General features: G+C 40.6%; 1 protein-coding gene across 10 annotated transcripts in view; it reads left to right on the top strand.

The window, feature by feature from the left end:
* The window catches only part of LTBP1 (latent transforming growth factor beta binding protein 1), a 348,164-nt gene that overhangs the window by 122,172 nt on the left and 198,600 nt on the right, over positions 1 to 27,392 (top strand). For 6 of the 10 annotated variants that reach the window (XM_033124736.1, XM_033124734.1, XM_033124737.1 and 3 more), the window contains exon 5: positions 17,621 to 17,788. The exons of 1 other annotated variant lie outside the window; for it this stretch is intronic. In XM_033124736.1, the coding sequence (XP_032980627.1) occupies positions 17,621 to 17,788 (168 nt within the window). Of the gene's footprint in view, positions 1 to 17,418; positions 17,789 to 27,392 lie in introns of those variants that run through there. 3 more of the 10 variants (XM_033124743.1, XM_033124742.1, XM_033124741.1) reach the window with 2 other exon arrangements.

Here is a 27,392-nt window from a genome sequence, read left to right as displayed (position 1 = left end):
CTCCGAGAGGCCCTCTCTGGCAGTTCCTGAAGTCCTGGTTGGCTTACAAGCCTCGACAGCAAAGCCTCCGCATACTGTGTACAAACTATTGAGAAAGCATTCTGGTGAAGGTTAACACCAGGGCTTTTTGGAGGTGAGGTCTTTAGGAATCCAGATACCACAGAAGGACAGGGTATTGCCTATTGCAAAGAAGGTTCATGTGTGGTCTTGACACGGCCACTGTACCTCAGTTGGGGGACGAAGGTGGGTGGTATGTTTTATTGAGGAACTGCTTGATCATGACCCAGTCCAGGAAGGTATGTGGACATGAACATTCTCTCTGCCTCCCGATTGCTCACACGCAGGTTAAGATAGCTGGGAAATGGTGGGCGTGGATTGATTCTAAACACTTCCAGGAAGCTGACCCAGCAATATGAAAACAACAGAGGAGGAAAACCTAGAGTGAAGGATTATGTAACCTAAATTCCCCAGTGGGCAGCTTTTCAGACCAGAGAAAGAGGCTTTAATCCCAATGGCCCAAGATTTCATAATAAATAAATAAACCCATCTGGGTATTTCTGGGTATTGGGACTGAGTTCAAGATACTGAGAAATAAACACTGTATGACTCCAGAATCTTCTATAATCAAATCATGCTATTCGTAGGGAAAAATGACAGGAATGAATTTACAGGTTGCCTAGGGGACATGACAAAGCAACATTTTTTTGGGAGGAGAAAACCTGCATTTGAAAAAGAAAAGAGATGGTGCTTACTCAGCCTTACGGTGTTTTTTTTTTTTTTTTTTTTTTTTTTTGCCAGAAAATGAGGGTTTTATTGATTTTACTTCTGAGTGGGAAAATAGTTTCTAGGGAATTAATCCCTATTAGACTTGAAGTGAGAGTTTTGATTCAGAATAAACAAGATGGTACAAAATATTGCTCATGAGATCTTCTGAAGGGAACTAAAGCAGAATGCTTTGTCTTTTTGTGGGTTAGTCTCCTTACAGAAGGGTCCTCTTAGCATTGAAAGTGACTGCCTTGTGGTGAGTTTCTCTCCCCCTTTGAGGTAAAGACTTCATACTTTTCTTAGATTTTTATATGACATTTCTTTTTTTTTTTTTAATTTATTGGGGTGACAATTGTTAGTAAAATTACATAGATTTCAGGTGTACAATTCTTATCACATCATCTATAAATCCCATTGTGTGTTCACCACCCAGAGTCAGTTCTCCTTCCATCACCATATATTTGATCCCCCTTACCCTCATCTCCCACCCCCCACCCCCTTACCCTCTGGTAACCACTAAACTTTTGTCTATGAGTTTTTGTTTCTCATTTGTCTTGTTCTTTTGTTGTTTTTGTGAAATCAGTGAAATCATATGGTTCTCTGCTTTTTCTGTCTGACTTATTTCGCTTAGCATTATACTCTCAAGATCCATCCATGTTGTCACAAATGTTCCTATATCTTCTTTTCTTACCGCTGAATAGTATTCCATTGTGTATATATACCACGACTTCTTTATCCATTCATCTATCGAAGGACATTTTGGTTGTTTCCATGTCTTGGCCACCGTAAACAAAGCTGCAATGAACATTGGAGCACATGTGTCTTTATGTATAAATGTTTTCAGATTTTTTGGGTAGATACCCAAGAGAGGAATTGCTGGGTCATATGGTAATTCTATTCGTAATTTTTTGAGGAACCTCCACACTGCCTTCCATAACGGCTGCACCAGTCTCCCACCAACAGTGTATGAGGGTTCCTTTTTCTCCACAGCCTCTCCAACACTTGTTACTATTTGTCTTGTTGATGATAGCCATTCTGACTGGGGTGAGGTGATAATCTCATTGTGGTTTTTATTTGCATTTCTCTGATGATTAGTGATGTTGAGCATTTTTTCGTATGTCTATTTGCCATATGTATATCCTCTTTGGAGGAATGTCTCTTCAGGTCCTCTGCCCATTTTTCAATTGGGTTGTTTGTTTTTTAGTTGTTGAGTTTCATGAGCTCCTTGTATATTTTGGATATTAGCCCCTTATCGGAGGCACTGTTTGCAAAAATCTTCTCCCATTCAGTTGGTTGCCTCTTTGTTTTGATATGACATTTCTTTAAAAAGACTTTGTATTATAATTGTCTGTGGTTTTAATTCTGCATTATTTGTCAATATTTACTTAGTATCAGCCCCTGTGAAATTGAAATGTAATTAAACTGAAACCCAGCTGTCTTTGGTCTACTTTGTTCCCATAAGTAGGGAGAAGTTCGTACATCGCTGGAATAGGAGGCAAACCTTTCTTCTCTAAGGCAATTGCAGTATGGTTATATTTGAGTAATTCTCTGACAGACAAATATTAAACCATGATATGTACATGTTTATATGTATAACGTATATATATGTATATATATGTATGCACACATACACATATGTATTCTATCATACATAAATGTGTGTGTTATTTAAACAGTCACTTTTGGGAGCTTCTTGCGTTATCTGCAGAATCAAGTATCCATTTAAAAAAATACTTGTGGTCCTCATTGTACTTCACAAGTTGGTTTTCTCAAGGTTTGAGTATTGTTTTTTTGTAACTAAATGAAAACAATTGAATAGGCAGTGGTTGCTTTTGTGAAGAACATCTTATTTCAAAATCCCTGTATCCTAGAAACAGATTTTGAAAGCTTTGGTGAAAGAAAGAACATGCATAGAACAGGCGAGAGGGCGGTGTCTGCTGTTCTCCGGGTCGGTGGCCTCTGGGCTTCTTGTGTGGGATTGGCGTCTGGAACCACACCCCTCAGGCAGCTGTTCTCCTTCTGTTAATGAACCCCACTGAATGGCTGCAGGTGCATCTCATGATTGTACCGCCTGCCTCGAATCCAACAGAAACTAGAACTCTCCCTCCCCCATACCCAGATCTCACTGATGCATAATTTTCTTTCCTCCTCCCTCTTGCCATGGCTTCCCTATGGGTATAGTGGACTTTCCCATCCCACTGACTTGGACCTCGGTCATGTGACTTGTTTTGACTAATGGAGTGTGGGTGGAACAACAGTGAGAAACAGTTCTGAGCTTTAAGAGGCTTTGCATGGTTCTATTCTTCCTTCTGCCCTGAAAACGGCATAGATCTGGTCTGCTGCCCAGCTCCTTTGACATTTACTGCTTTTCTGAGATAACCTTATCAGTTGGGCAGAAGATTTACTTTTTAAAACAATCTGGACAAGTCAATTGTTAGTCTCAGTGGAGTAAATGATACTGTTTTAATCAAATAGGATACATACTGGTAAAAATCCTAGTCTGGGTGACCTTCTCTTCTTGCCACAGTGGACTAGAAAATGGGTGGCACTTGACCCATGAAAAACCTATCTGAGCTGGCCAGTTGCCTCTAAGGGGGCCTGGCAGAAGAGCAGTCCCCACCAGGGATGATACTGATGAAATGAATCAGAAGCGCTCAAGGACTTTGTAAGTTACAGTATAACATTAAGGAACGGGAACAGAAGTGGAATGCCAAGTAGAAGCAGAAAAAGCCAGAAACACTTTGTATCATATGAGTGTTGGGTACAAGAATGAAGTTCGATAGCCTTTTCTGAAAAGGGCTGGGACTAGGACAACATGTAATGGGTTACTAAAAGTACTGTGGATTCTTAATGTCTTCCCAGTTACTGAAATACATCCTAGTATTCATGAGGTCTGGCTGTTCCTGGATTTTCTTGAGACTTTTATTCCCCTTATTACTGCACACAGCTTTACTGTACCATCCTATCACTTGACATAATGTGCACCCCTCACATTGTGCTGTGGGCAGCAGAGACCCCAGCTAACACGTGTTCTGTTTGTGCCTTTCCCTCTAACAGCTGCACGTCCTGATATCTCAGAGCACCAAAGATTGCCTTTTAGAGAGGGAAAACCCAGCTGCTTCGCTTCTTTTCTTCATTCCTTTTTTTAGCTCTTACTCCTGTGCACACTCCCACATTTCTAAGAAAGCGTGGGGTGGGTTGGCAGATGGACAGAGGAGTGGATGGGCCAGTTCCATCAGCTCCCAAGACCACTGAAACACTTAAAGAATTGTTCTCCATGGTCTGGGGTTAGGTAGGGCTTGATGTGTTATTCTTTATTTATGTTTGAGTACCCATTTGAATTTTTAACAGAGCATTCTCAGGTCTCAGTGATTCTTGCTCACATGACTGGAGAATGTCCAGTATCATCAGTTCATTAGTATGGGCAGGAACCTTTTCAATGACTCCTGATATCCCATCATGCCTCCTATTCATTCATCATCTTTTTGGGTATGGATTTTCAGGCAACCACAGTGGGGTATGTGTGTAAATACATATCATGCATGCTGTACCATGTCTTGAACATGGAAATATAGCAAAATTAGATGCCTCTTTTTAAAGGAGTTTTTAAAAGACTCAGTGGAGAAAATGATTCATAATTTTTTTTGTCAGAGATCCCAGTTTCTGAACCACACCTTAATTTACATCAAGAACATATATATATATATATATATATATATATTTTTTTTTTTTTTTTTTTTTTTTTTTTTTTTGCAAACCTGCTAAGAATATTGTAAATTATCTTCTTGTCTCTGAAGATCAGGTAATTAGGGATATGGTGTAGACTCATTTGTCTCCATCAAAGACACTATATAGGTTCTATCTTCCTCTTTCATCTGTTTAGCACTTACTATGTACCCGCCACTGTCCTAAATGCTTGATATTCATTAATTCAATATTCTAATATTAGCACATAATTGAAAATATACCCTACATGTTATTCATATAAGTTTGTTAGGAACCAAAAATATAATGAGTTAGAAATTGCCAAAACAAATCTTATTCATTGAAAAGAGTGCTGCATTAGGTTTTTGTGTAAGTTACTTTTAGGTGAGTATAAAGTCAAAATTTGACTGTAGTTTAAAAAAACTTGTCAACTTTATTATATGTATGAAAATCACATATAATAACAATCACATATTTTTTAAATTATCTAAATGTAGAGCTTTTGGCAAGAATTGTTTAACTTAACAAAAATTATTCAAATGCAAAATTAGCCTTTCTAATGAGTGGGTTTCTACTGCTGGTTGAAATCCATTTTGATCCCTTTCAAACAAAGTCAAGCAGTCAGGTTTTATCTGGAAATGATGTAGAAATCAAAGCCCACAGTAGAATTTTATTTTATTTTAGAGTCTTTAATAGTAATTATGATCATGAAAGCAAACATCTTGAGATGAAATTTTCCCATATTTAGAAGCTCTTATGGGTTTTACTGTATAATATATCATGAGGTAAATGTCACTACTAGTTTGGGTTTTTCTCACAGTTGCTCCACTAAGAGCTGACCATGTGTAACAATATCCTCTTGTGTTTGCATAGTTTTAACAGCTTATGAATTATATCCATACAAATTATTTCATATGGTCCCTGCCACAATCTTGTGAATTAGATGGGTTGGATAGCACTATTCTGTATGTGTCTTTTTTTCCACTGTAAATTGCAAGATCCTGGAGGGTGGAGCCTGTGAGTGGTTTTACTGTACCCTGCCCCATTAAACCTCGGAATATTAGTTTGTCTGTCAAATGAAACTCTTGACACGTATTCCATAGGACTGTTGTAAGAATGAAGTTCGATGAAGGACATGATACGCAACATAGCTAAACATACAGTGTATGCTCAATCTGTGTTTGTTTTTCTGTCTCAACCCAACCTTGCCAAGTGCTTAGCATCATACAGTTTTCATTGTAATGCTCATTAATAGTGTAAGAGAGGCACTGGGGTGGTGAGGAATGAACAGGAACTCATACTGAAATCCCAGCTCTACCATTTCCTAACAAAATGTTCTTGGTCGAGTTCCTGATGAATGTCTCTGTAGTTGCCTTGTCTGTGAAGTCTGAGCGTAACTTAAGTAGTTGTGGTGTGTATTTTGAGCTCTGTAGCTTAGTAGGCACTCAGTACACGTTTCGTGAGTCCATCAGTTAATTCAGACCGTGCTCTGTACATTTAAAAAGGTCCATAAATTCTGCTTCTACCAGTATGTTCTCAGAATCTAGGCAAAAAAGCAAAGCAGTGGAGTGTGTATGTGTTTATGTTAGCTAGCTACTACTGTGTAACAACTTACTCCAAACCTCAGTGGCTTAAAGCAACAAACATCTTGCAGTTTCTATGGTTCAGGAATTCGGAAGTATTAGGTTAGTGCAAAAGTAATTGCGGTTTAAAAGGTTAAAAATAATTGCAAAAACTGCAATTACCTTTGCACTAACCTAATATCTTAGCTGGTTTTTTCTGGCCCAGGTTCTTTCATGAAGTTGCCATCAGGGTAGCTCCTACTGGGGTTGGAAGATCTGCTTTTAAGATGGCTCACTCACATGGTTATTGGCAGGAGACTTCAGGTTTTTTGCCATGTAGGCCTCTCCCTAGGCTCCTCAAGTATTCTCACAGCACAGGAGCTGGCTTCTCCCAGAGTTGAATGATGAGAGAGAGAGAGAGAGAGAGAGAGAGAGAGAGAGAGAGAGAGAGAGAGAGAGAGAGACACCAGTTCTCTTGAAGTCGCAAGCCATCACTTCCGCTTTTACCTGTTCTTTTTTTTGTTTTTTTTAAGGAGGGTGCAGCTCACAGTGGCCCATGTGGGGATCGAATCGGCAACGTTGGTGTTATTAGCACTACCACTCTAACCAACTGAGCTGACCGGCCACCTGTTCTTTAGACATGAGTTACTAAGACCAGCCCATGCTCAAGGGTGAACAATTATACTTCACTTCTTGAAGAAAGAAGTATCAAAGAATTTGTGGATAAATGTTAAAACCACCGTAGTGTTCAACAGGAGAGGCACTCTCCTGACGAGAATCAAAAGCAAAAGAGGAAGTTAAAAATGAGTAACCTAAAAAGAATGAACTGACAGCTGGAAAACTTACAATGATGTGTAATTGCACATCAGTAATTCATTTTGTATTGGCTAACTAATCATTTTTCAATTTTATTTATTACATGATACTGGAGCATAGGTCGATATAATATGATGACTTTGAAAAAAGGGACTTTTAGGCTAAAATCTTTTCTAATGATGAGATCTATTGAATTTAGCAGTCATCCCTTGGGGAGAGAAGTTGGGGTCATTTGATGGAATCATTTGAAAACGGAGGCAGAGAGAAGTTTGTCCTGGGAGAGAAAATTGACAGAATCTGTGTTTTGTGAGCTTAGATATCCCTGATTCTATAATTCTGAATTACTTCAGAGATTTAAAAATGCCGGCTTTCTTCTATATAACTAATTGCTTCACCAGATTTTTCGTTTGATGGATCCATCAAACTTGAGAGTTGTTTTGGCAGTTGCAAAAATGTTCTTATCTTCAACTTTCTTAGTGGTTCTTAAAATGCATTCGCACGGTGATAACTTTGTTAACGCTACATTTTTATTGCCTGTTTGAAAGAATGGGGAGTCCCGCAGAGGAGTACCAAGGTGTCTACTTCTGGCCGGGCAGCTGCAGTGACTCGAAATGCTTGTACAGGCACAGGGTTTGGTTTCCTTCTCTGTCCCGTCTTTTGGCTTTGTTTTTTTCTTTCAAGCAGAATTGAAATTTTGGAAAGTGTAATAGGTCATTTTCTTTCTTGTGTCTGCCTTTAGTGTAAGAGGGAAATTTCCATGCCCTTTATAAAGGTAATGGAACTCTGACTTTAACTCTGTTAAAATTTTTGTGACCTCCAGGTATTAGTTGTTTTAGTAAAGTCCTTCACTGTCCTTTCCATAGACAATGGAATTCTCATGTATTCCCAGCCTGAGCTCATAGGCCCTCAGGTCACTTATCTTCATTTCCTCCCCCTGCAATGTTTCCTGTGTCACTCCTCTCTTACCGCGCACTCTTTCCCATTACCAAAGAGGAAGAATCACCAGGTGGGATTTTTTGTTATAAACAGAAAAGGAGGATAAGCTTGTAAACTGTTGTCTTTGGTTTGATTGAGGCCAAGGGAAGGTTGGAGAAATAGAGAAATGTACATAAATGGAAGCGTGTGCAAAGAGCCAAGTGAAAATGGAGGGTAGTAATGTTTGGTCATGTCTAGGTTGCTGAAAATCATGGAGAGAAGGGGTAGTTGAGTTGGGTCAAAAGGATGAAATGTGGAGAAAAATGGCACAGGGTTATTTATGGGGAGGAAACTGCAGTGAAGGAAGTAGATGCGTGAGTAAGGACTGTTGGACCAGGTTCTACCTGGTCAATGACCTGGCTTTATACGGGGCTGCTGCCGGAGGTGAGGCTCCTCTGAACCTAGATGGGAAAGGGTCTAATTTTTTTGTCCAAAACATTTGTCATAACAATTATATGGACTTCTATGGAATCCTAATTCTAAAAGTATATGGTGGAGATAATCTGGGACCCTCATGTGAAATGGCACCTACTTAATCAAGCTTGTGAATAATTCATGAAATTTGTTCCTTGGTAAGCACGTAGCCCAGTAGATATCTATCCTTTTAGTCAGACTTGCTTCTCCACATACAAATAAGTAGATGTTATTTATGGAAATGGTGAGTGATAGACGGATAACAAATGTCTCCATTTACTTCTCTTGGGAAAAACAACAAATGTGGGAATAAATAAAACCTAATACAGTTCCAAAATTAAGGGACAGAAAGTGTGAGCCACGTGAAGCATATCTAACCTACTTTTTCTGTAAGCAGCCCATGCAAAACTAGCCAGATTGCATGAGTATTAGGATGGGAGACAGGTACATATTTATTTCTCTACAACTTGTTCTGTTCACCCGGGACAACAGGGTCGTCTTCCTCTTGTTCCTTGGACTTCAGCCTCTCATCCCATGGCCATCTTGTGGAATCTAATGCTGCGCTGCTGCTGAGACTGGCAGATTCTTAAGGGAGATAGAGGTGTTCAACATGAAAAAAAAATGCTTCTTTACAATGGTATGTCTTCCTTGGGAGACAGACTCTTAGAAAGACGATCATCTTGAGTGTTGATGGTAAAAAAAAAAAATCCCTGGGCAAACTCATTTAACCCCAACAGTGGTTCCCATGATTGTCAGGATTCTGGATCCAGGCTGAGGATTGCATTGTCAAGTCAGAATTGAGAAAATGGGTATAGTGTGGGCTCCCTCTCCCTCCCTGATTTTCTTTTACAGTTTTGAACTGATTTAAGTCCTGTCATCTTGGGGAATGTGTTTCTTTAGCTCTTGATCACAGCATTCAAATACCATTGTCCATGCCGGAAGGGATGGCAAAGCAGGCTCTCTGGTATTCAGCATTAGGAGCAGAGGAGAGATTTCCAGACTGCACAGCTGCGGTTTTAAAGTTGTGGTGCAGGAAACACTGTGTGAGCACTTGCTGCAGTTGTAGGCCACCAGGACTGTGCCCCATTGCTTCCTCTAATTTGTTCTGGTACCTTCAGCAAGTGCAGTCACCTGTTTCCTTAGACTGCAGTCCAGAGCCTGTCCTCCACTGTGTAGGGCGTTTTTCATCTGCAAACTGAAGTCTGCCTGGACAGCTGAATCCCTTCAGGGTCTATGGTGTTAAAGAAAAATATTTTACAGAAAAGGTCCGAAAATGAAAATGTCAAAAAGCCATTGGTTTGTTTGGCTTGTTCTCCACTTTTATTACCAACTGTATTTGCTTTCCCCAAACACTGGGTCAGATCCTGCTGGGAAAGTAAACTACTTGTTGGTTAAAAGTTAGTCTTTTGGCTGTAAAATATATTATACCTTCACACATATTTGATTTTGTTCCAGGGATAAAAATAGGACCGTTTAAAAAATATTTTTAGAGAAGAGAACTTATGATGAATGGTATTGAAGGAGGACGGACTCCAAGGGAAAAAAGGAAAGATAAAAACAATTGCATAGTCTCAAGGTGTGCTTTTTACAGTCCTACTGGGGGCATGGGTGTCTGGCTACAGGGCAAGATAGAAGGTGAGAAAATGGGATCTAGGTGAAAATCTTAGTCCTTCAATCTTGAATCAAGGCAAAACAAAGATTAAATGAGTGAAACACAGAATTAGACCTGACTCCTGAAGTAAATGGAAATTTGGGTTGAAATCCACTATCTTCATTGCTGGATTTTTGTTTAGTCCTTTGGCCAATCTCCCCAAGCTGGGAACCAAAATGTATTTCTGTTCTTTGGTGGATTTTATGGCCTGGTGACAATTCACATCTCTTCACAGAATCTGGGTAGCAGTGTGTTTAATTTCCTAGTTGTTCTTTGCCTAACAAAGGGAATGGATACTTAGTAAATCACAAATAGGTAAAAAACTCAACTCCTTACACATCATAAATTTTATTTATAAAATTAGAGATGGTTTCCATCATGTGTCAATTTGATTTTTTTGTGTAATATGTTGTGAAATTTAGGGAGCAAGTAATTGTTTTGCTTTCGAAAAAGTGTTTGAGAAATATGTATTTCCTGTTATTCAGTTATTCTCTCATTGGCATGTTTAGTTGAAAATTTTTAGTTTTTCATATCATTGGCCATTTTTGGGTGATGTGTTAATGATTTTGGGAGAAATATGTTTTGTAATGATTGCAGGGCTTCCTAACAACTGTGGTTTCCCTTGATCTGAAACTTTTATGGCCAAAACATTTCTCTCTGACAAATGTAGCATGTAACAAGTATAGTTTGGGGCTAAAGTTTTCATAGGAGTGTTCCTTGTTTCTTTTAACACTACTGACAATTACCCCATCATAAGTATGGTTCGTTATTTAGCTTCCTGTCAGTGAAGTTTATTCATTCAATTGTAATTTCTTGAGCACTTGCTGTGAGACACATGCTGGGTATGTGGTAGTAGACCAGACACATTCCTGCCCTCATGGAGTTTGTGTTCTCATGACAATAATCAAACAGTAAATATGTAAATTGTTTTTATACAGTACCTAGGAAATACAGAGCAGGGTATGGGGGATAGATAATGTGTGGAGGTGTTGCAGTTTTGGAAGGTAGTCAGAAAAGGCCTCCTGATAATGTGACATTCTCGAGAAATCTTGAAGGAGGTGAGGAAAGAAGCTGTGCGTATCTGGGGAAGAGGGTTCTCGGCAGAAGGAACAGCAAGTACAAAGGCCCGAGGTGGGAGTGTGCCAAGTATGTAAGGAATAGCAAGGAAGTGAGTGGGTTGGGGAGAAGTGTAGGAGATGAGGTCAGGGAAGTCACAGCTGTGGAGGGCCCCATAGGCCTTTGGCTTGTGTTCTGATTAGGATGGGAAGCCACTGAAGGGAGGAGCACGCTCATCTGACTGACATACATTAAGAAAGGATGCACCGAATGCTGTGTGGGGAATGAATTGTACAGGAGGGCAAGGTGGCAGCAGCAAGTCCAGCTAGGAGGCTGTCGAAATAATCCAGACGAAAGATGGTGGTGCATTGTACCGGAGTGTTTGCCATGGAGGCGGTGAGAAATTGTCATCTTCTGAAAGTAGAGGTAACAGGATTTGCTGTTGTATTGAGCCTCGGATGACAAAAGCTGAAGAATAGACTTGCCATTTTCTGAAATGGGGCAAGACATGAAGAAGAGCAGGTTTGGATTTGGATACAGGGAGGAATCAAAGCTTAATTTTGAGTACGTTTTGAGTGACATGTCCATTAGACATCTCCCTAGCAAAGTTCCATAAGCAGTTGGATAGTTGAGTTCTTACACACACACACAGACACACACACACACACACACACACACTTCAGTACCCATATGCACACACACATATACAAGGTAGAGGTGATCCAGGCTAGAGTGAAACATTTTATACAGAAGTCTATATATAGATGGCATTTAAATCCAGGAAATAGGACAGGATACCATCATCTGGGAAATTAGTATAGAAAAGAGAAGGCTATATAGACTGAGCTCTGGGGCCCTCCCTGGATAGGATCATAAAGAGCAGTGGCCGTCGAGGTAGGAGAGAAAGGCCTGAGAGAGTAGGGTAACCAAAAGCTAAGTGAAGAAAGTGTATTTTGTGAAGCAGTGTTCTACTGTCCAATAGCTTGAAAGTTTGAGTAAGCAATAGTCAGAGAATTTGCCATTGGATTTGGCAACATGGAGGCCACTGGTGACCTTCAAATGGGCAGCTTTGGTGAAGTGTTGACAGGGAAAGCTTGATTGCGGCAGGTTCAAGAGAGAATGGGAGGGGAGGTAGTGGAGACAGCCAGTAAAGCAGCTCCTTTGAGGAGGAGGAGAGAGTTGTGGGGACGAGGGGAGGGGTATTCTTGAAAGTTGGTAAATAGTACGGCATGTTTGCACACTACTGGGGATGAATAGAGAAGGAAGTCATTGAGTAGGCAAGAGAGGAAGGGGATCCATTGTTTCAGTGGAGGGGTTGGCGGTAGATAGGACCACCTCCTGGAGGAGGAAGGCAGGACAGCTCCAGATTCAGGTCAGTTGGTAGGCCTGGGCTTTTAGAGCTTTTCTTTTCTCAGGGAAACAATAAGCAAGGTCATACGTGAGACTGTGTGACTAGGTAGCGTCTGCATTTCTGCCTAAATAGGTATTTTGGGAACTATATTTTACATTTTCAAGCATGGTATATACTTGATACCTGCTCTTTGATAAGCAATAAGGAATTCTTTCAGAAACTCAGACTAGTCCCCAAAATTTAATCTTGTATTAAATGATTTAACATACTCTTCTTCTTTGTTTTTTCCCGTCTGTTGGTCTATCTCCTTATATGTGTAAAAATAGAAGGAAATCATATACATATGTGTAAGAGAGAGATGAGTAACTGACATAGTTTCCTTCAGTGAATATTAAGGGAAAACTGAACGGAGGAGGAAGCTCAGATGTTTTAATTTATATCACTGGGATAGCAACTATTTATCTCGCTACCTCTTCATTTAGTTACTTCTGCCTGGAAAAACTCAAGAGACAGTACTGGAATGTAACTCTAGATTCTTATCTGAGGAAGTGCCCACATCAGAACTAGAAATCTCATCTGAGTTTCCCTTTTGGAGGGTGTTCCAGGACTGGAGCAATCTGATGAAGTAACAGGTTTGATATCAATTTCTGTTTACATAGTACCATTCTCTAGGAACACAGAGTATTCTATGGACATTATTTTAATAGTCCAGGAGGAGTTACACAAGCCTGGAGAGCTGAACAATCAAGTCTTGTTATTCTAAGCATTATTTAGTACTTTTATGATTTGTCCTTCAAAGAATTCTTGGCCTTCGGGCAAGCAATGGACTGCAAGGGGAAGAACGAGCAATTTGCTCAGTTTCTCTCGCAGGTGACCTGGGTACTGAATCAGTTCCTAGGTCTCCTTAAGCAGGTCTCAGTTAATGGGCAGGGTGATGGCTTCTAACCACAGAGAGGTTGCTTCTCCTTCTCAGAGGCTATGGCCTGTGCTAGTGGGTCCCTGCTGTTTAAGTTGGATGCGTGCTGAGGTGCTGTCGGAGCATTCTGAGGGAATGCAGGGGAGACTGTGTGTGTTCATGACATCTGATGTGAGTCTTGAACTTGTTATATTTATTTCTTTGGCTGCCTTTGCTGTTGGTCACATCCTAGTCTAATGACTAAAAGATGGCAGCTGTGCTCTTTTCTAGACTGAAGTCCATTTGTCAAGAACCATTTTCACATTTTGGAATTTCTCTCTGTCATCAATGATGGGGGAGCAGAAATGAAAGCTTTTTATATGGAGAGGGTATCGGTTTTGCTTCCCTTCCCGTTGCCATTCACCCCGAATGTCTGTGGTTTGTTTTAAACCATGTGTTTTAAGCCAGGGTCTCTTCTTGGAGGTATAAATTCACACAGGGTCTGGCAGAAGCTGCAGACAGGATGTTGACGCTTGAGTGTCTTGACTGACTGACTGACTAGGAGGCCCAGAGGAGGTGCTGCATGGCTCCAGGCAATCTATGTTTCTAGCCAAGCCTCTAAAACCCAAGGTTTGAAAGTGCTTGCTTAAGAATTCTGGGACTGATTCACCTACAGGGATCTAAAACTTACATTGTTTCATCAGAGGGACCAAGCACATTGAAAGCTGTGCCAACACTTTCCAATGAATTCCTGACTGGCCTGACTTTTGCTTCCCAGATTGTAATTCTTAATCAGCCAATAGGTGCCCCTGGGGACCATCTACCACTGATTTGACCGTGGTCTTCAGTCTCCTTCCTCCCTGGGGAAGCAAGGCCTTGACCACGGTGACTCAAGTATCCAGTGAGTCCCCAGTTTCTGTGGGGGTTCTACAGTCATCCTTTGGGTCACTTCATGTATTCCTCATTTATCTGGAACCTACTCTATGGGAGGCACCAGGGGTCCTTGAGTATTAATTTATTCAAGGTATTTGAGGAAGATGCCTCTTCAAAGACCAAATGGCCTCTGTAGTCAAGGCCATTACTAAATTCCCACCGAACTCTGGAGAGATGAGTGGTATTGTCGTCAGCTTGTCCCATGTGAGAATGGGAATCTCAGAGCAGTGTACCTTAGTTTGGAGTACATTAAAACATAACCTCTTTATACGATACCCCAGATACACGTATGTGGAAATGATTTTAAAGGAGTGAGGGCAGGAGAGTGTATTTTCTGATCCAATTAATGTTTGTGGAAATCCTGTTAGAGCCGTGAGGGATAATCTAGTGTCAAACAGTTGCGATGTGTCAGTAATGATTTGGAGATTGACGTGGGAAACTAATCCTAGTTATAATGAAGAAATAAATGCTCCGTGAAGACACAAGAGGACCCGCTGAGACTACAAGTGTCTGTTTTAGAATTAGATTGTACCAGAATTCTTGTAAAACACCAGGGGAAATTCGAAATGAAATGTATCTTCCGCGTCCAAGAAGATGTGAACATTGTAAACATCAGAATTAAGTCATATGAAACTGTCTCTGCCTTTTTGAAAATCCAGATGATTCTAAGCCAAAAAAAAATTTTTTTTTTTCTTTTTTGGCAAAGAAATATAATGTTTTTAAAACAATAGATCCGGAGATTCTCAAGTGCCTATAAAGTGACTACTGTAGCTGGGAGGTGAAATGGGAATAATGATTAAGTGCTTGCTTTTTTTGGATGTCTCAATTTGCCTAAAGGAGCATAATTTAGGCGACAGTATGAGCCTCTACATGGCAGCTGCTGGTGCTATGAGTTAATGCCAGGGAAGACAAAATAGTTGGCACACCATTTCTAATTTTATTATTGTACCGAGAGCCAGAAAAAATATACGTTTATGTTCTTTTGAAGTGGGACGATGTCTCTCTTTTTTCCTCGGGCTTCACACACTTATTCGTATACAAGGTAATCTCAAGATATTTGTAAGCACGGTTTGACAACTTAGAATGTAGGCTGAATTTTTTGTGCTACTGTAAAAAAAAATCAAACTGGGTGAATTTTGTCTGATTATAGAATCAGAATTCTATTGTACTTTTTAAAATTTCTGAAATACAGTCTTAGAAAAAGTTTGAATGCCATATAAGCATTTAAAGCAGTGGGTGGCAAACTGTTTCTTTCAATAAAGTTTTATTGGAACACAGTGATACCTATTCATTTACATCTTATTTTTGACAGGCTGCTTTCCTGCTGCCATAACAGAGTTGAATAGTTGCAACAGAGTCCTTTAGGCCTAAAGCCCTAAAATATTCACTGTGTGGCCCTTTATGGAAAAAGTTTGTGGATGTTATTTTATAAGATGCCGGAAGGTCTGGTTGGCCACTAGGATATCTCCCTACTTCAGGTTGTGTGTCCTGATCTCCTGTGTTAGAACCACTGGTGAATGACAAATGGTCTTAGAAAAACATTTGAAACACTGGGAGGGTATTTCTCCAGAGGAATTGTTTTCTTCTGTGAAGTAAGAGGGCCAACCTAAGCCTATCTCTTCAAGTCCTATTTAAAGTCAGCTTTCTTTGTTTATGTGGCAGTTCTCTTTGAGCAGTTCAAAGGTTGTCGTGTGGAAGAGGCATTACATTGTGAGACCACGGGGAGCTGAATTACGATTCAGGGGTGCAGCTGACTGTGAGGGTATCTTCAGCTCCTGAAGGAAGAGCACTTGTTAGGAACTGCCCATAACTAGAACGTGTTATCTTAGTGGCTAATGAGCTCCCTGTCACTAGAAATCGTTAAAGGTTGTGTCAAAAGACCTTTAAGGTCCCATTCCAGCCTTGACATTCTAATGGTTTACTTGGTTAAGGTTTTGTTTCCAAGCTCAGCTTTGGACCACAGTTAATTTTGTTGAGGGCCTATAGAGGCCTTGGATGGTTTTCTGAAAATATCCTGGTCAAATCAAAGCAGTATAAAGGGGGAGAATTGCTTTTGGCAGGCAGGAGATGGCAGAGAAAAGGCTGGCCTGGAGCCAGTCTCCCCATTGGCCACTGCAGTAACCCAGTGGCAACAGGAAGGGCACTGCTTTCTACCAGCCTTAAAAAGCCTCCAAGATGAACCATCTGCAGCTACCTTCTTTGCTTTCTGCCTAGACTATGGAAAGAGAAACGAACGACCTGGCTGGGGGCAGATCACAGACGTAGAAATCAAAATAGGGTTTTTGTAGTGTGCTTTGCTTGAGAGTTTATATTGGGACTTAGTGGTGAACAGCAATTCTGGGTGAGGCCATATATTCTCTTTTGCTTTTACAGCCCACGAAAGCAGCCATAGATAGTATGTAAATAGACAAGCCTGGCTGTATTCAAATCACACTTTATTTATAAAAGTAGTTAGTGGGTCAGATTTGATGCCAGGGCCGTAGTTTGCTGACTCCTGATAGAGACATGAAAGTTTGAACTGGAAACACCAGTTCCAGTTCCCTCATGTTTTAGAGAAAAGGTGAAATGACATGTCCAAAGTCACACCATGGTTGAGCCAGAATTACAACCCAGAATCCGACAGTTAGACGTGTGCCCATTTTGTGATACTGTGCTGCCTCTGCTACGCAGTCAAGTTCCAGCATTTGGTTAAGAGAGGGCCACAGCGATGAAAGAAATACCTGCCTTAGGTGGCCAGTGAGTATGGCAGCGGTGAGAGCTCCAGGATGGAATTTGAGTGGAGGCAACCATTTAGCCCTGTGACCTGGCCTCACGTTTTCTTAGAGGGACCCTATTCACAGTAAAACACAATATATGTTGCATACATTTACGTGGAGAAATAATGCCCTAGAGTTGTGAAAAAGAAATGGGCTCCTGCGGCTGCGTCACAGGATTTGATCACTTCAGCTGAGAGTGCCAGGAGATTTGAGACAGATGTTTTCAGACATGCCGCATGCCTAAAACATTTCCAGGGGTCGGGCTGCAAATAGTGACTTCATAAGTGGAGAAACAGGGAAAGTATGCAAGGCGAGGACACAAGAGTTTATTCACCGCTAGGTGCATGGCCAACCTCTTTGCATTACATCTGCCTGTCAGGGTTGGCTCTTTCATCTGTCGTGCCCTCGGTACTGCTCTTTGTCTGCCGTGAATAAAGTGCAGCATTGTGGTTAGTAATCCCACTCCAGTGACTCGACTTCAAATGTGGTTTTGGAGTGCATCCCAGAGTTCTGTTTGCTAAGCTTCCTACTCCTGTTTCAGAGACACCACTGGATACAGAGCAGCAAGCACTAAAGGCTTCCCTCTTTCCTTAAACCTGTCGGGTTGTGGGCTCTTTCTTTCCCCCTCTCGCTCCTTTCCTTTCTTTTTCCCCTTTTTTTTTTCCTTAACTTTCTAAGGCAATTTCATGGATACTAAGCTGATGTGTTTGTTGTTCTTTTTCTCCCTGCCTCCGCTCCTAGTGAGTAACCACACTGGCCGCATCAAGGTGGTCTTTACTCCGAGCATCTGTAAAGTGACCTGCACCAAGGGCAGCTGTCAGAACAGCTGTGAGAAGGGGAACACCACCACTCTCATTAGTGAGAATGGTCATGCTGCCGACACCCTGACGGCCACGAACTTCCGAGTGGGTGAGTTCCTCCACGGTCCCTAACTGTCCTTACCAAATAGTTTTCTGAGATTGTGGCATTTAGATACCCCCGCCCCCCCATTCACACGGGTGCTCTGCTTGAATGGGTTTCTGTTGATGAGTACAAATATTCTTTTTTCACGAGATCTTTTAACATTACTTTTGGAATAATTCTTACCCTGATTATTGGTTTCTTAAGAGAAATGGCAACTAGGATATTACCCTTTATTGCTTATCATTTACGCAGCTGTGTGGTGATGGGGAGATATCCGTTGATGGAAGGGAATGATTTTAGAATAAGACCCTAAACCACAACTTACATTGATCAACTTCACATTTTTATCTTCTCAGTGATACGCAGTATGTGTGATAGATTTGACTCATGTTGTAAAATTTGGATGGTGGTGATTACGTTTAAATTTTTACTTCACCAATAGCTGTGTTCTAAAGAAATTCTAAAAATTGTCAAAATCCTATATTTTGGTTATAGAAAGGGTCACAGACTTGCATCTTTAGCCATGTTTCTGCTCTGTATCAAAAGACTGAATTAAAAATTGATATATGACATGGATTTGGGGGAAGATTGTGCTAGTAGATTACTGTCAGCACTCAAAACCTTTGAATATTTCATAAATAATTTAAATATGAACTATGCTAGTTACCAACTGCAAAAACGGCTTTTTTTCTTTTCAAAAAAGAATTTTTGTTGCTTTTTTACTTTTTTGTAAATGGAGAAAGTATTGTGGTCCACTGAGTGCTGTCACGCTGCCATGTTGTCATTCAATACAGTATTTTTGTCACGGAAAAATGTCTTTTATTATTTTTTGACCAATTATGGTTTGCCATGTGTACTCAAATAATCACAGACACCCACGTTACTTTCTGAGTTACTCACAAGAATAACCCAAATGTCAGACAGATAATAACACTGGCTAGATCTGGTCTTTTTATGGAATATTGCTGTTTAGTCTTGGGAGTGTGTGTCTGGGGTTTAAGAGAAGGGGGTGTCTATTTCAAACTGATTTTCATCAAGACAAAATACAAGAGGGCAGCTTGAAGTCCTTATTAGCTCTTCGATTGTTCTGCTTTATTTTGACTTCTAATCCTTACGAGGTTGAAGCAGTATTCTTGGTAGTCTGTACTTGGAAAAAACACGCGTTCATAGATACTGTTTAAAAGGGTATTGTGGATTTCCTGGCTATGATAGGGGTACTTTGGGCATATTTTTAAAAGAATTTAGCTAGTAGGTGCCAAATGGCACATTATACTTAGCAGGGCAGGGTGCCGAGTCTAATGGGAAAGTGTGTTGCGCTGATGATCAGGAAACTGGATTCTGGTCCTGGTCCTGCCACTAACTACTAGCTAATCCACAGGGCGTGACAGTTCACATTTCTGAACCTCAGCTTTTTTCATCCATAAAATAAATGGCTTCTATTTCATGATCTCTAAAATTCAGTCCATCTCCAAAATCTTACGACTTCTTATGAGTAATAAGTAATATTATTATTTGGCTTTTTTGGAAGTTTATGGACAAGGAAGGGAAGGGAAAAGACAATTCCCAACAGGTTATTACAGGCTTAATGGCTTTCCTCACTTTTACTTTTCTTGATGGTTTTCCTTACTCTCATTGCTTTCCCTCCTCCATCGTCACCAACAATGTCTGCTCCCCCCACCCCCGTCTTGCATTTTTTCATAAATCCTTACAGTAGGAATGACAGAGTAATCGGATGGGTGGTAAATTTTTGGCTTATAGTGTATTCATTTTGAAACTAAATATTTAAAGACTTTGAGAAACAGAGGAAGTCTGCTTGTTAAAACACGCTACACACTTTCCTCTCTGGCATTTAAGCAGATGTTTAGGAACAGAATGCACGGAGCCTGTTCAAAATGCAGGAAAATTATTTACAAAAATATTTCAAAACCATTACTCAACTCTGCCAAGAGGCAGAGTAGTTTAATTAAAAAAAAAAGAGAGGGCCTAGTAATGAACAGTTTCACGTTGGCAATTACAGGAAATGTTTCATTTGCATCTTGAGTTATTTCTGTCTTCTCTTTCCATTTTAATTCAAATGCTGGATAATCTGAGGGACGTGATTTAATTTTTTTTAAAGAATGGTAATTTTGTAACACTAATAGATTATGATTCCTCAGAAAAACAGAAAATTTTAGAAATTTGATTTTGGACATATGAGATATCTTTGTGGACTTAACTGGTTTCATATAACTTTATTAGTTACAACAAGTGGTTTTCTAATTGCTTTTCTCTATATATATTTGTTTATCATATGTTAAATCTTCTGACATATAAGTTATGTGTATGGAAAATAGTACAGTTTGCGGAAACTCCAAAATTTATTGTAACTTGTTAGCTCTCCTCTTTGGCCTCTGATAACTTGTTAGCTACTCTCTTTGGTCACTATAGGAGGTGGGGGTCTGGCAAAATTTTTCTGTAAAGGGCCAGATAGTAAATATTTTAGACTTTGCAGGCCATTCAGTTTGTGTCCCACTGTTCAGCTCTGTCCTGGTCATGAAGGCAGCCGTCCACAGTATGTATGAGAATGGGCGTGACTATGTTGTAAAACAGCCCGTGGGCCAAATTTGATTTGAGTGCCATCGTTTGCTGACTCTGTTCCAAGGAGTCAAAATAATACAGGGAAAACCATGTGGACTTCTTAGGCAAAGCACCTTAATTAAATAATCCATTTTGATAGAATAACAGAATTAATTTTGAGTATTTGCCTGGTAATTTACAGATTTTTGTGTGTGTGTTTTTTTTTTGTTTGATTTATTTTTTGAAGTGGAACAGAGATTATTGTCACTGTATTTTCGATAAGGAAACTTAGGCATAGCGGCCTGAATGAGTTTGCCTTCTTTGCACAGCCGGTGAGTTAGCTAGGACAAGAGCTTTGGTCTCCTTATGTGCCTTGTTTACTTAACTCCCTGGGGTCTGACTATCATGTGGCAGAGAGACAAGTTGGAGGACCTCATGGAGAGCTGGGTTTTGTGGGAAGGATAGATGGTACAACAGAGAATAAGCAACCGAGAGACCCACAGCCCAGGGTTCAGGTGTTGGCTTCATCATGGCCATCGGGCATGTTCTGGCTGTATCTCTTCCTGGGCCCAGGTCACTCTCCCACACAGTGCAGATAATAATAGGTATACAGAGGGTGGTTGTGTAGCAGGCACAGAGGTGACGTTAGTCTCTTCCTGCTCTCGTGCTTTTTGTATAGTGGTCTTTCTGGTCTGGGGTGATGGTGAGTCTGGGCTGTTCAGATGTGAGAGGCAGGTGCATTCTTCATACCTGTTAAGTATACAGTCTCTGTCACTGAGTATCCAGTGGGAGAAATCTTAAGTATAACTTAATGTGACTTTAAAGTGAGGCCTGAGTGAGGATGATATCATCCAAGGAAAGTACTCTGAGATTCTAGAATAAACTCACTTTCATGAACATGCTTTTGGTATGATATAACAGAACATTTACATTAAGTGGCATACTTTTAATTATAATGTAAAGCAGACTTTTAATTATAACTGTTTTTGTGACACTGAGGCTTGTCTCCTTGCTCTCCCAGCCTTTGACTTTTTAAAAAATGGAAACATATCCCCAGTTGGGTTGGGCCAGCAGGTTAACTGTTGTTGCTTTAATGGATTCTTTCCATTCCATAGGGATATAATGAAGATGACCTTCTGGTATTTTTAAGTTGTTTATGGAGTCGTAAGTTCCTCCAATAAAAAGACCATAGGAGTTCATGTTGTCACAGCTAGAATATTTCAAATAAAATAATACTGTCCCTTGGCATGACTTACTTGTAGAGACATTGAAAAGTAATCATGATTGTTAAAATGACACATTTGGTTTATATGATTCTTTCTCTGAGAGGTTACAGGGGACTCGCATTGCATTAGCACCAATTGAATAATTATGAAAAGTGCTTGCTAGTTTAAAAAGTGTATTCCCATACGTTACTTCATTTGATGCTTACTTCCCTTGAGAGAGCTAACCGGTAGTATCACATTTTGTAGATGGGAGTACCCAGGCTTTTGTAGTTTGATTAAAGGTGACTTAAGTCAGGTTTTTTTGTTTTCTTTAAACCCCGGAGTCCAAATACCTCCTGCCCTCCCATGCTGCCTCTTATGACCATATATTAAGTGATTATGTATGAAACACTGTATTAGCTTTTCCATGACAAGTGAATCATACAGCTGCCCTCTAAGACCTTATGTTTTAAGGAGGCGATGAGGAATACATGTAAAGAAGCTTAATTCAAGGTAGAAGTCTGTCAGCAAGAGCCCAGAGGAGGTGATACCACTTCTAGCTGATGGGGAATGCTTTGAGCGAAAAGAGGTGGCATGCAACTCCTGCCCCCTCATTTATTTATTTATTTATTTATTTATTTATTTATTTATTATTTAATTTCTTGAAGGGTGGTAACATTGGTTAGTAAAATTACATAGGTTTCAAGTGTACATTTTAATAATACATTATCTATATATTACATTGTGTATTCACCACCCATAGTCAGTTCTCCTTCCATCACCATATATTTGAACCCATTTTCCTTCTTCTGTCACTCTTCTCTCTTCCCTGACCCTCTGGTAACTACAAAACTGTTGTCTGTGTCTATGAGTTTTGTTTCTTTGTTTGTCTGTCTTGTTTGTTTGGTGCTTTCAGTTTTGGAAAACTGCTCAACTTCCCTAGCTATTAAAGAAATGCAAATCAGAACTACAATGAGATAATCACCTCCCACCTGTTAGAATGGCTGTCCTCAACAAGACAAATAATAACAAGTGTTAGAGAGGCTGTGGCATGCAACTTTTCTGTTTAGTTCACCTCTGCCCCCAGCTGCTGAACAGCTTATAGTGGGAGCTGAGTAAATAAATACATGTTGCCTAATTGTAGATTGATAGGCGCAGTGCAACTTGAAACATTGGAAAGTTCCAACGTGAAGATGAATGGGAACTACTAGAGGGAAGGGAGAAGTAAAGTTGATTTGGGAAGAAAGAATTTGCCCACCAGGATCAGGCAAGAAGGTACAGGTGGTTTCTGGGAATTGGGAGTAGTTTCCCTTAAATGAAGAATGCATAAAAGCTTATAATAAATGACAAGCTTGGGAAGGTAGATTGGGACAGAGCTGTGGAGTGCCTTGAATTTCACGCTTAGGAATTAGGACTTCACTCTTTCAGACCTTAACTAAAGTCCTTTGGAAAGGGGACAGTGGTATTTGACATTTCGAAAAAAAGGAAAGGGAAGTTTTAGGAAAGGCAACTAGTGTTTTAATAGTCTAAATAAGCTTCTGAGTAGCTCAAGTGACGGTGACAGCCTCTCGCTCATTTCAACTGTTCTGCGGTTGGTTTTTCTGCCCTGCGCTAGGAACCTCCCCATGTCTCTCACAAAACCAACTTAATCCTACAGTGTTTTGATGAGGAATGGCAGCAGGCCATGTTGTTACACTCATTATGTAGGTTCTCCTCATAAGGAAGGAAGAAAATTCTCTCAATGAGGCATAAAAATAAACCAACATAACTGCTCAAGGAGGGGGAAGCATTGAGATTTTTTTTCTGGCAACTTAGTTCAGACACTGAGTCTTTCGTCCTCTGCCAGTTGTTATTGTTTGGATTCCTTGATGTTTATCCAGCACAAAACCCAATGCAATGCCAATGTGTCACTCTTTGAGTAACTGGTGCTCTGTATTTCCCCCTTAATTCATGGTATAGGTTTTGGGGTTTTTTTTTTTTTTTTTTTTAAAGATGATCCAGTACAATACGAAAAGAAAGTGGTTGCCTTTCATTTTGTAATTTAGAATGCTTAAGAAGTTGTCAGTGAAGCTACTACCAAATATAAACTTTTCAAATTATTTTATTTTGTAATACTGAATAAATGCCATAATGTAAAGCATTTCCTTTTTTATTTTATTTAAGCCATGGAGCACCCATAAAAGGCTGGTATTAGGAACACGAATTCATTTCCCATATATTTATTGAGCACCTACTATGTGCCAGTGATTGGTTTAGGCATTCGGAATGTAGCAATGAACAAAATAGACAAAGTCCTTGACACTGCAACATTGAAAAATATATAATGTGGCAGTACAACATGGATGAACCGTGAGGCTGTTATGCTGAGTAAAATGAGCCAGTCATAAAACAAATGCTGTGTGATTTCACTCGTATGAGATACCCGGAGTAGTCAGATTCACAGAGAGAGAAAGTGGTGGTTGCCAAGGGTTGCTGAAAGGGGGAAATAAGGAGTTATTGTTTAACGGGTACGGAGTTTCAATTTTGCAAGATGAAAAAGTTCTGGGGATGGAATGCACGACGGTATGAATGTACTTAACCCTACAGAACTGTATACTTAGAAATGGTTAAAAGAGAGTAAATTTTATGGTGCATGTATTTTATTTACCGCAATAAGACTAAAGTATAGTGTGAGGAGAAATGACTGTCGAATTTATATGAACAAAATACACTGTAAGAAGCATTCTATATGACATAATGTCAGGGAGTGATAAATGCTATGAGGAAATACAGTGTTGGAAGAGAGGATGGAGAACGGGGAGTGTTGCTGGGACGTGTGGGTTGCTGTTTTAGACTGGTCAGGAAGGGCGTTCTGGTGAGGTGATATTCGAGCAGAGACCCTTCATGGAGACAATAGTGAGCTCTGGGAGGGGACACCACAAACTTTATAACCTAACTTTATGATTGTATTTGTCATCTTATTTAAACTGAGGAGCATCTCCAGAAGGCTTGTGTTAGGAGAATTTCTATAAACTTTTCCTATATGTCGTCTTGGGTTCAGTTTTGTCTACCTCTGATTGTATCGGGGTATCGTATGAATAGTATCTGTAGATAAAAAGCCTCATACACAGAGGATAGAGGCAAGCAAAGCGCTGGGTGAAAAAATGATCCTGGAATTATTGCAGAAGGAATCTTGGTTATTTAGAATAAAAAGTATAGGTTTTTAGATATAGAAATGAATGACGAAAAAAGCTGTGTCAGCTCATTTTACAATATTATTTTATATTAGACAGATCACATGATTTTGGTACGGAGTTTTCTTTTAAGTAAGGGAAATAAAATTAGTTCCTGCATCTGTCTCTCTCTCTCTCTGTCTCTAGGGGAGAGTACTGAATGAAGGTGAACTGCATGGAAAGGTAGTTCCAGGCCTTAGTTAGACTAAGGAGGAGCAATAGATTGACCCTAAGAGCCAAAATCAGGAGAAAATGAGGCCCTGTTTGGTTGAAGAGGAATATTCCTGAAGATGAGAAAGTAAGGGGCTTCTCAGTGGTAGTATAAGAAACTATGTCTGAAGTCAGGAGGACAGTTTATAAGAAATTGACCTTAGGTAAAAAAAGGGTTCAGCCGTTTGCTATCTCAGTAAGAAAGGCATGTGTGATGGATTGTCTCTTAAGCCATGCCTGGCCTGTATCATGGGGGTAGATGGGACTCCTTAAACGGGTTATGCTAGGCTAGCCTAGAATAAATGACCTTTCAAAATTCCTTGGAGTCTGTTACACGATGTCACAAAGTGTGTATTCTTTCCTAGCCTCTCAGTTTGAGCATATGGAACAATCTTTGGAAAACTCCAAACTGCTTAGCATAGCATGTGGGGCCCTCAGGATTAGCTGCTCCCTGGCTCCCTGGGCTTCACTCTCTGGCTGTGCCCGTTCTCTCTGCTTCAGCCAAACGGAGCGGCCAGGGATACCAGAGGTCCCCAACCTCCAGTGCCTCTGTGCCCACACCGCTGCCTTGGCATGGCGGGTGCATGCCTCCCACCCCCACCCCAGTCTGGGTATTCACCCACTGCTGTTTCAGGAGTCAGCCAAGCACCCCTCACACACTGCAGAGCCTCACTTCCCTGCTTTGTTTTCATGCAGGTTTCCTCCCCTGCACTCTAAATTGCTTGGGGACAGAGACCTGCCTACTTCCTGTTGGCGTCTCCAGTGCCAGCACTGGGCCTCACTTTGGAGATGCTTCACGCACTGTTGTTGACAGAGCAGATTGTCTATGCAGGTGCCCATGTAGTGGGGGTACACGCAGATTTTTCCTGACATGGCTTCATCCTGAATTCTCCAGGCAACTGAAATCACAGGAGTGAAATAATCATCTGAGCATTTGGGGGTCACAGGAAAGGAGACAGCTATTCCATGGACTGCAAGTTGCATGAAGAAGGGCATCTTTGTAGCACTTTGTAGGGAGTTTGAATTTTACACTTGTAACGCTGACTGCAGTGTACTTTGTACTCACGGCAAAGGGCAATCTGTCTAAATCACCACCTCCAGTTCCATTCCAAACGTTCTGCCTGTGCTGTTTTTCTGTTTCTTGTTATACCTCTGGTCATTACCATGTCAACCGATGCGTGGTGATACGGCTCAGGTGTGCTGTTGACTGGTCCTGGCATCCTGGGCCGGTGACACAGCCTCTCGGATTCCACACTGGTAAAATGAATCCAGAAATGCCCTGACGTTCTTGCAGAGCTGTGCTGAGGCTCACGAGAAGGAGCAGGCTGAAGGTGTACATGGGCTGCTTGGATTCACTGGAAGAAGACCCTCGTCTTCTTCTGAAGATGGCTCCTAATTCGCAACCCCCGTCTCCTGTGATATGGGGGAGAGTGCTTACGTATCTCCTGGAGCTTGGGTCAGGTATGCTTCCTATGTGCCACAGAGACAGGGTTTCCTTTGTTTACTGGTCCTAACAGCGCAACAGCTTCAAGAAAGACAGAAGGATGTTTTCGTCATGCCCTCACTTTGCTCCTCTGCTACTAGTGCACAGAAGGCTCTTGGTTTGCTCACATTTAGACTTGCTCTGGGCAGGCTAGACTGTGCACAAAGCAATGTCAGATATCGTGCCATGTGGCCAACATAACATAATAGCACCATGCCCCTCTGCCTTGGATCATGCACCCCCTTGTGGGATTCATTCACTTGCTTACCGAGGAGGCTCTTCGTACAGGTTGCCAAGCCTGCTGTCAAGAGTAAGCACACTGAAACAGTGTAGCACTTTGTAGAACCAAAAGCTGCAGTCAGGAGGAAAAGTACTCATCCTGAATAGTTGGGGGCATGTCCAGAGATATATAATATGATTATAACATTTGATCCTGCTTTGTGCTGTTCACTTTGCTGTCATTTGCGTAATTTACCTCTGGGCTCCTATGTTAAGAGTAAATTGAAGGATGCTGGATATAAAGTAGATACTGAAATCACATTTATGTGATATATAATATATACCTGCAGCATTTATTGGCATACAAGTTGGGCTCCAGTTGGCATGTTAGTATAAAAGTCAAACATTTGTATCAGCTTTTAATCTCAGGTATGTGTACATTTTCCAAGTGGAGAAGGAATAATGCATTTGTGTATTGTTGGAAAAACCTCCTGGAACTAACATCACAAAATGATGTGAAAATGTTTTCGAGGGCAGCCACACAGTCTTCTTCATGCTACGCAGTCCAGGAAAATAAAATAACTACCAAATGGGGAAGGATCAAGTTAGTGAGGAAGTTTGAGATTCATTCCACAAAGTTATATCACAAAGAAAATGAGAAGAAACAGATACCCTTCCATTGCCAGTGTAATACAATGCTGTCACTGACACACTTATTAAAACTT

The sequence above is a fragment of the Rhinolophus ferrumequinum genome, chromosome 13 (assembly GCF_004115265.2).
Source record: "Rhinolophus ferrumequinum isolate MPI-CBG mRhiFer1 chromosome 13, mRhiFer1_v1.p, whole genome shotgun sequence".
Classification (NCBI taxonomy): domain Eukaryota; kingdom Metazoa; phylum Chordata; class Mammalia; order Chiroptera; family Rhinolophidae; genus Rhinolophus; species Rhinolophus ferrumequinum.
The sequence above is the reverse complement of the archived record's forward strand: the minus strand, read 5'-3'. Positions and strand labels throughout refer to the sequence as shown.